Source organism: Rhinoderma darwinii, chromosome 13, assembly GCF_050947455.1.
Source record: "Rhinoderma darwinii isolate aRhiDar2 chromosome 13, aRhiDar2.hap1, whole genome shotgun sequence".
Lineage (NCBI taxonomy): Eukaryota > Metazoa > Chordata > Amphibia > Anura > Rhinodermatidae > Rhinoderma > Rhinoderma darwinii.
In genome coordinates, this window is record NC_134699.1 from 20,553,218 (window position 1) to 20,562,352 (window position 9,135).

At 41.6% G+C, this 9,135-nt stretch overlaps 1 protein-coding gene across 1 annotated transcript; it reads left to right on the top strand.

The window, feature by feature from the left end:
* Window positions 1-4,236: 4,236 nt before the first annotated feature.
* LOC142665805 (keratin, type I cytoskeletal 19-like) lies at window positions 4,237-8,876 on the top strand. The gene is made up of 7 exons (XM_075845582.1): window positions 4,237-4,773; window positions 4,965-5,047; window positions 5,446-5,602; window positions 5,815-5,976; window positions 6,056-6,181; window positions 6,357-6,577; window positions 7,889-8,876. Exons 1-7 carry the CDS (start codon window positions 4,237-4,239, stop codon window positions 8,058-8,060), a joined length of 1,458 nt encoding a protein of 485 aa, XP_075701697.1. The 3' UTR covers window positions 8,061-8,876.
* Window positions 8,877-9,135: the final 259 nt, after the last annotated feature.

Below are 9,135 nucleotides of genomic sequence, written 5' to 3' on the forward strand. Positions count from 1 at the left end.
AGTGGGTGAATCGGGTCCGTGAAAAATGGTTCAAGTCTCCGATCCGAGGAAAGATAGAACATGTCCTATCTTTCCTCGGATCACTGACGGGACACGGAGGGCGCACTCGGTCGTGTGCATGAGGCGTTATACTGCAGCTCTGCTTGTTTAAATTATCTGCTGTGTATATGCACAAATTTCCTACAGTTTATCAGAACATTAGAATGATTAAAAGTGCGATAGAGAAGATTATCAGGTACTTGTAATGCATAATTTGAAACAAAAGAGCCTTAGTAACTAAGAACCTGGAGATCTGCTTTAAAGACCTTCCATTTGATCTTCAACCGAAGACCTTTGGACATAGGATGTGACATACTTTTACAGAACTCCTCACATGGGTCAACTATTTAATGAACAAGTCTTTACCCCCTGACACATTTCCAACCTTAGAAAATCAAGTCCCGCAGTTTATATGACAAGTGTGAAAATGTTCTACTAAATATTTCCCTGATATCTTGTGTAGATAATGTCATGCAATTGGCACCATGTCTTTTGACGATACCTGCATAGGTAGCCCCACCTGCATGAAATAACTTGCAATATTCTATCTGTGTTATAGACTGATATATTGTGTTGGGTTGTGAACTCAAGTCATGCTTTTCCAGCACCTTCTGCTATCATCAATAAAAATAAAGCTTGTTTCAAGCAAACAACCATTCTGTGCAATTACTGTCTCTTTAACATCTTTGAGAACATTTCCCAGATCCAGGGCTGGTCTTAAGGTAGATGGCACCCTGTGCAAAACTTTCTTTCGGTGCCCCACCCCATCATAAAAAAAGCCCTATAAAGTATATTGCCCCCCCACACACAGTAAAATGCCCCTTTAGTGCCCCCCACACAGTACAATGCCCCTTAAGTGCCCCCATACAGTATAATGCCCCAAAACTGCCCCATACAGTATAATGCCCCATAGCTGCCCCCACAGTATATTGCCCTCTTTAATCCCCACCACGCATTATAATGCCCCCTTTAATGCCCTCATACAGTATAAAGCCCCTTATTGCTCTCCTCCATAGTATAATGCCCCCTTTAGTGCTCACACTCAATGTAATGTCCCCCAAGTGCCCCCACAAAGTATAATGTCCCCAAGTGCCCCCACACAGTATAATGCCCCCTTTAGTGTCCACCCACAGTACAATGCCCCCTTTAGTGCCCACAAACAGCATAATGTCCCCCAAGTGCCCCCACACAGTATAATGTCCCCCAAGTGCCCACACACAGTATAATGCCCTCTTCAGTGACCCAACACAGCAAGATGCCTTTTAGTGCCACACAAACACAGTATAATGCCCCCTTATGACTCCTGGTATAAATAATGACCACTTATACCATCCCACACACAATATAATGCCCGGCCACCTAATGCCCCCCACTATCACACAGTATAATTATGCCCACCCACACAGTATACAGTCCCCCTTTTGCCCAAACAGCTCCCTTATGCCCCCCACAATGCAATGTTAAAATAATGTATAAATAATGTCTGCCTTGCAGCCTGTAGAACCGGGAACCGAGCGGTGGTTAATTTTACTCACCACTCGTCCGGGTCCTTCTCAATTCTGGCCCCTGGTGCTGCACTGTGACACACATGTTATATTGTCACATGACACGTTATGTGTCTCCGTGCATCACTGGCGACACTGGCGAAAAAGAGCAGAGAAGAAGCTCCCGGGCGAAAAGGAAGCTGCAGAGTCGTCGGGCCCGGGCGCTTCAGAAATACAAGAAGGGAGGGGAGCCAGCGCAGCGCCCCCTTCCACCTGCTGGAGTGATGTGCCCTGTGCCATGACACAGGTTGCACACCCCAAAGGCCGGCCCTGCCCAGATCTGTACGAGTCTCCAAAACTATGCTGACCATCTACATGGAGCCCTGAAATCTTGTATGAGCTCTAGAACCATAAAACTGGTCATACATTACATAAATGGTGGTAGATTCAGCAACAATGGAATGTGTGTCTGGACCGAACCATTGTCCCCAACTCCTGACAAAGGGGATACAAAGATTGGGCATGTTGGATTATAACAGGGTCAGGATCGGAGGTAGTAGTTGCTCCTAGGCTCCGGTGCCTGAGGGGCTTCATTGGCTCCTCTAACACATAAGAAGACACCAGTATTATAAATGGCACATGGTGGGTTTTGGGCCTTGTTACAGATTTAGTATTGGGGTCCAGGAGCGTCAAGTTACTCCTCTAAACAGTGTGGTATGGCCTTCTCCCTGGTTTCCCTACTAATGTACCATAGAGGCAGACCATGCGACTGCTTATTGGTGGGACCCACGTAATTTGCTATTGTGTAACCTGTGCAGGACTCCCTTCTCCAGGTGATGTGGAATTGTCCAAATGGTAATGGAAAAGGCATGAAGGGGAAAACAAACACCAGGCACTTCTGTTCTGGGTGTCAAAACTCAGGACTATATGGAGTGCCCAGTTTCGTCTTTACTATGGGGCCTTTTCACTTCTATGTATGCCATTGGATGAAGACATCTAAGTGGTATCCATCATGGTCTGCCGCTACTTGGACCCCATATTAGTAATAGCGTCTCAGTGATACATCTGCCATTGTGGTCACTGAAAACTCTGTTCTGCCGGAAGCCCCCACTGATGCTTAGAATGAAGAGGCCACTGCAGCTTCCTTTCCCCCCACAAGGGTGCTCCGGACCACCCGCTGTACAGGGAACCATAGCACAGCCCCATTCAAGAAATTATTTTTTATTTTTTATAAAAAAAATTGTTTCCCTTTTTTTAATAATACTTGCTCAGTAACACATGTATTAGATATTCTATCACAGACAGGGTCATTAAAGCAGAATACAGTATATATATATATAAATCTAAGCATACAATTAGAAGCTGTCATGCTCTTTACACCTAAAATAATAGGCAAACTAATTTTAGAGTGAAGCCTATAAAATGAGACCGGCTAGTGGTAACATATGTCAAAGCTCATAAAAAATTCATGATAATGTAAGCACATAATTTTCATAAAAAATAATTTCTACTTCTTTGAATGAAAAAAGATTGCATATATTTTTATTGGACCTTGTGGTTAACCAGTTAATTGCTGTAAGAATAGTAAAAAATAAAAAAAATAAGCAAAAAATGTAATAAAATCTATATATATCTATCCATTATGTTTTACCTCTATACCTATGTTGGGGCTACACAGCTGCTGTATCATATTGCAAGTCATTGAAGTTAGCTACAGTATTCCTGGTGGGGCTATCATACAATCCTAATGGCTAGAACTGATCCTAACTACTTATCTATGTGATAGAATCAGATGGGGTTCATAAAGTGTGACATTAGCCCTCATGCACACAGCAAAGCCGGTATGGCGACAAATGGCGTCCCTATGGTTAATTACAGAGACAAAAGGCGCCCTGTGTACCGCCATGTGGTGGCACTGTATTCTCACATAGAAGCAATTCTCCTAGTGAAGAATATCTCAGTAATAAGATATGTCTTCCTATGAAATATGATTTATCATGAAGTACAGTATGGGCCCATAGACTTCTATCTGTGCCATATTACAGGTCCGTACAACACAGATTTGCAATAGGGCCATGCATGAACCCTTCAAATTAAGCAGCTAGAGTTCTATCCTACAAGCAAAGAAATGCCCAAAAATGTATCCCATGTTATAGATGGAGATACTAAAACTTGGTCATGAAGAAAGATGAAATGTCATAGACAAGACAGTATCAGTGATATTAAAGTTTAAGTGTTTTGTGTGGCTACCTTACAAATTACTACTGTAAGCAAATTTCCTGCTTGGTATTGAAGAACATCTAAGCTTATAGACGTGTAATTTCAGAGTAAGCAGACAAATAATGAAAGGGTACCATCCCATTGTAATTACATTACACATTGTACTGTAGTCGAAGCTAAAAATGTTCCGTGTGTAGAGTCTCTGCTGCTGCAATTTATCATAAAATGTTATTTCTTGGTAGGGTGCGGCGTACAACTGTTTTATAGGAGAAATAATATAGTATCTACCAAAATACAGTCAGGAACCCCAAATGAAGTGTTTTATGGACACATTTTATTATGATTATTGCACAAACTTGATATGGCATGTTCCCATGGGAAACAAAGCCCAAAGTGGGCAACACCCTACATAGAGGTATATAATAGGGCTCACTTACCTTGGCAAATTGTAGGAAGCATTTGCCATTCACTGCATTTGTTGATTGAAGCCATCATGAGTGTCAAGCAAAGCCACAGGTCTTCTTCTTCTGGATCTCTGAGGGGATTAGGAGGTGGAAGTTCTAGTGTTACCCGTACTTCAACTGTACGCTCAAGTGGATCTTATCGATCACCCAGCATGCATGGTGGTCTGGTAGGGAGAGGCCTAGGCAGTTCCTACGGAATTGGTGGGAGTTCAGCTGGAAGCATGAGCTTAGGGCTAGGTTATTGTGGTGGCAGTGCTGGAGGCTTTGGCTCCGGTTTCGGATATGGAGGAGGTAGTTCTGGAGGCTATGGATCCGGGTTTGGCTATAGTGGTGGCCATACTAGTGCAAACGTTACCGGAGGGGAAAATATTCTCAACATCAACGAGAAGGAAACCATGCAGATCCTCAATGATAGATTGGCAACCTACCTAGATAAAGTTCGTTCTTTGGAACAAGAAAATACCCAACTTGAGAAGAAAATTCGAGACTGGTATGATAACCAGGTCCCATATACATCCCCTGATTTCCATCCCTACTTCAGGACTATTGAGGACCTTCAAAGTAAGGTATGATATTGGCATGTGTCATCTTATAAACGGGTCAAATGTTATATATAAAAGCTATATTATGCAAAAGAAATTGAGGTTTTGTTACAATTTACAATTGTTCATTCATTTGTCATATTTATATTGTTTATACACAATGTCCTTGATTCTTCTAGTTTGGCAATGTCACTTATTTCTCAAACATCTTTTAGATCCTTCAAGCAAGCACCAACAATGCTAACATCCTTCTTCAGATTGATAATGCTCGGCTGGCTGCCGATGACTTCAGGACCAAGTAGGTTCTTAAATATTCTTTAAGTCAATTATGGATTGTTCTATATTGTTTTCTCAGAAATCCAGATATGTTGATCTGAATTCTCACATTCATTTGGCTTACAATCAATTGTGTTTTTGTCTCATCTAATGGAATGTTTTTTTACATTTTGCTTGAACTTGTCTTTATTTATGTATGTCCAGGTCTATAGGTTTCTAGGTACTTCTTTCTCGGTATCCTTTTTATATTTTAATTTATGACTCGGCTTTCAGGAGGTGTGATACAATATATCCATGTAGGCTCTTCAGTAGAAGACTGGAAGTTCTTGAGAACATCTCACTGTATATTGTACCACAATTCTGTCTCATTCCTACATTATGAAATTATTATTATAATTCTAAGATTTGATTTTATTCCAGGTTTGAAAATGAAGCAGCTCTCCGCACAAGTGTAGAGGCTGATATCAATGGATTACGTCGGGTCCTTGATGATCTAATGCTTTCTAAGAAAGATCTAGAATTGCAACTCCAAACTCTGCATGAAGAGTTGACCTTCTTGAAGAAAAACCATGATGAGGTAAAAGGGATAGAATTTTTTTTTCATAACTATATTCAATATATTCAGCACTTGCATTGAATGTTATGTTTCTTTATCAAACACACCATTACCCATGTAGTTTATTTTCTAAAAAAAATAAGCTTATTCTTGATTTAAAAAAGAACTGTCTTAAAAACCCAAAGCAGAGAGATGAGAGTCTCATTTTCCTTGATTCTCCTACTTCCTTGCAGGAGGTAAGCAGCCTGCGCTCTCAGCTGGGTGCCAGAGTCAATGTAGAAGTAGATGCTGCTCCATCCGTGGACCTGAACAAAGTCTTAACAGAAATAAGGGATCAGTATGAGAACATAATGGCCAACAACGTAAAAGAAGCCGAGAAGTGGTTCCTAGACAAGGTAGGACAATAATAGAACCCTGAGAAGTCATAGAGTTGATTCTGTACATGAAGGTTATAATGATGTTCTCGCACCATAGAGTGGAGAGTTGAACCAACAGATGACCAGTAGCTCCCAACAACTTCAGACACAGAACACGGAAATGATTGAACTCAGACACACAACCCAAACCTTGGAAATAGACCTTCAAACTCAGAACAACATGGTATGTTCAGTTGTACATATGTCTACATTGTGAATGTTTTCACTTTAATGGTTAATATGTCAACAGTGACATCATGAGGAGCATTTTATACAACTAAATGAGATAACAAAAGCCATACAGAACATTTCTATCGTGTGTGTGTGTGTTCTCATCTGGCTTTGTCATGTATTATTAGAGAGAAGCCTTGGAGAACACATTGGCTGAAACCGAAGCTCGCTATGGTTCCCAACTTGGCCAGCTTCAAGATATGATATCCAATGTTGAGCTTCAACTGGGAGAACTGCGGTCTGATCTGGAAAGACAAAACTTTGAATACAGAACACTCATGGATGTAAAGACGCATCTGGAGAGAGAGATAGCAACATACAGACAACTGCTTGATGGAGAAGATATTCAGTATGTATTAACCCAGTAAATCCCTGATGGACTCCACTGCATATTGAAACTTATTGATTCTATCTATTTGTAAATTTGAATGAACTATGACATGTTTCCATGGGAAACGAAACCCATGGTGGGCAACACCCTACATAGAGGTATCTAATAAGGCTCACTCACATTGGCACATTGTAGGAAGCATTTGCACTTACCGATCCCTTAGCATAAGTCCTAGACAGTTCCTAAGGAATTGATGGGAGTTCTACTGGAAGGATTAGCTTTGGTCTACATTTTCACAGTGGCAGTTCTGGAGGCACAGGTTTGGTATATCCAAGAGGTAGTGTTGGAGACTGTGAATTATGACCATGATGAAAATTGGCAAGTTGGCATGCAAAGATTTTTTTTTTAATCCCACAAAAATATCTAAATGTGTATGAATGTAGGAAACACCATAGTGCTATGTAGTGAGTCACTATCTTTCATCACTTTAGTTGTAGGCAGGGGTGTAACTATAGGGGGTGCAGAGGTAACAGTCACACCTGGGTTCTGGTGCCTGAGGGGGCTCAAAGACTACTTTGCCACATAAGAAGACACCATTATTATAAATGGCACATGGTAGGTGGGGAACATGTTATAGATTTTGCAATGGGGCCAAAGAGCTTCTAGTTTTTTTTCAGAGCCTCCTGAATAAAAATCTGATCACAGGGTCTCCCCCTGCGCACACTCCCAGTTAATCAGTTATGATCTGCATGAGATCTTAGCAGGTAGCGATAAATTTCCCTGCAGCGCCACCACAGGGCAAATAAAGCATTACATATTAAAATCAATGGGCTGTCCATGTAATGTGTAGAAGCATTGGGTCCTCCAGAGACTTTGAAGCTATTCTCCACTTTGGCTAAAAGATGGAGCTCCAAAAAGTCCGACCTCCTTCTACTAACTCAGAAGGCCTAATCGCGGTTTGGAAAATAATACCTCTGATGGCCACATACAGTTACTGCTCAATCTATCTAAGGCTCCATTCACAATCTACCTAAGGTCCCTAACGGAGCCTCCGACGCAGTACCGGAAGGGTTCACCGGAGTTTACCGGAGACAATAGCGCGAGATGCTGCGCTATTGTGTCCAGTAAAATTATGGACACCCCGACAGAAAGCCGACGGAACTTATTAAAGTCAATGGGTTCTGTTGTGCAACCAGACCATTGGTTCCGTTATTCCCTTGTTCTGCTCCTCTGATGGAACAACGGAATGGTTCAACGCAGGTGTGAACTCAGCCAAAGTCAGTGAGGAAATGTAAATTGTTGCTAAAATAATATTTTTTTCTTTTCCAGGAGGGGCACATGGTACAAAAACAACAGAGATATCACCTCCAGTGGTTCAGGTGGCTCAAGCAACATGGGTGGCATGGGACACTCAGGAGGTTCTGGAGGAATAGGTGGCAGCGGAAAACCAAGAACCATAGTCGAAGACATGAAAGAAGGCTATTCTCAATCTAAGAATTAGAGAGACACTACCACTCTTCTAATGTTCTGTGGGTCCTGTTATATTAAAGCAGAAGTACTAGGCAATTATTAGACCACGTGACACCTACTAATATTAGACAGTGACAAACCAAGTTTAAGGGAAATCTTGTGAGATGGTGTATGCGGGTGAGAGTGTAGCTGTGGTGAATGGGGTGAGGTGTTGGGTATTTTAGAGACTGTGAGTTGGGTGAAGGTGTCTTTTGTGAGTAAGGTCCAGTGTTGTAGTTTGGTGAGGGATGTTTGTCACTGTGTATGGAGGGATAGCATCTTGAATATGGTGTTTCGGAAAAATAAACTTCCTCAAGTGTCAAGGGTGTCCTCCTGAGATAAGTGGTGTCAACTATATTTTATAACCATAAAGTTAAAGAGGTTCTTTGTCTGGGTTAGTGCTAACCCTAACCCAAATCTTCTATTATTTGTTCCCTCAGAAACAGCGCTACTCTTGTCCATGGTTGTGTCTGGTATTGCAGCTCAATCTTATTCAGTTAGGGCTAAGCCCCAATACCTGACACAACCCATGGACAAGAGTGGCACTGTTTTTGGAACTAACTAGTTTCAAACAACCTCTTTGACAAGCATGTTGGCCAAGCCTAATGAGAATTTTTGGGGGGGAGTTGGCCACCGGTCTATGGCCATCTTAAAAACACCTAGTGCTACTGCTTTAAGTAATGGCACATAACAATAAATCTGAACCACTCAACTTAGCTATGATCAGCTTCCATTCATACTTCGTCTCTTCGGCCTCTTCTCTACTCTCGGAGATTGATCTTTGGTCTAGCATGTCTCCCTTATACTCCATATAATGTCATTACATTTTTATATATTGTCTGTTTTTGAATTTCCTATAGAAATGTTTCTAAGTGCGGGGAGGGTCAGACTCTGCAGAGAATGATTCCTGCCTGCCTGATAATAAAACTGCTTGATGCATAAACCATGAGATTGTTCCTGCTCTGTGTTTGCTTTGTGGGATGGGTACGTTGCCTTCAAGGTCAATAAACAAATATCATTTATTTAACTTGGCGGTTAGGAGAGAGGAAGATTTATGTATACCTTGC

Excerpts from the sequence above, each read along its gene's own strand:
- LOC142665805 (XM_075845582.1), top strand. The coding sequence starts at position 4,237 with ATGAGTGTCAAGCAAAGCCACAGGTCTTCTTCTTCTGGATCTCTGAGG. Across the intron at positions 5,603-5,814 it reads TGAAGAAAAACCATGATGAG|GAGGTAAGCAGCCTGCGCTC; the intron begins GTAAAAGGGATA and ends ACTTCCTTGCAG. Across the intron at positions 6,182-6,356 it reads TTCAAACTCAGAACAACATG|AGAGAAGCCTTGGAGAACAC; the intron begins GTATGTTCAGTT and ends ATGTATTATTAG.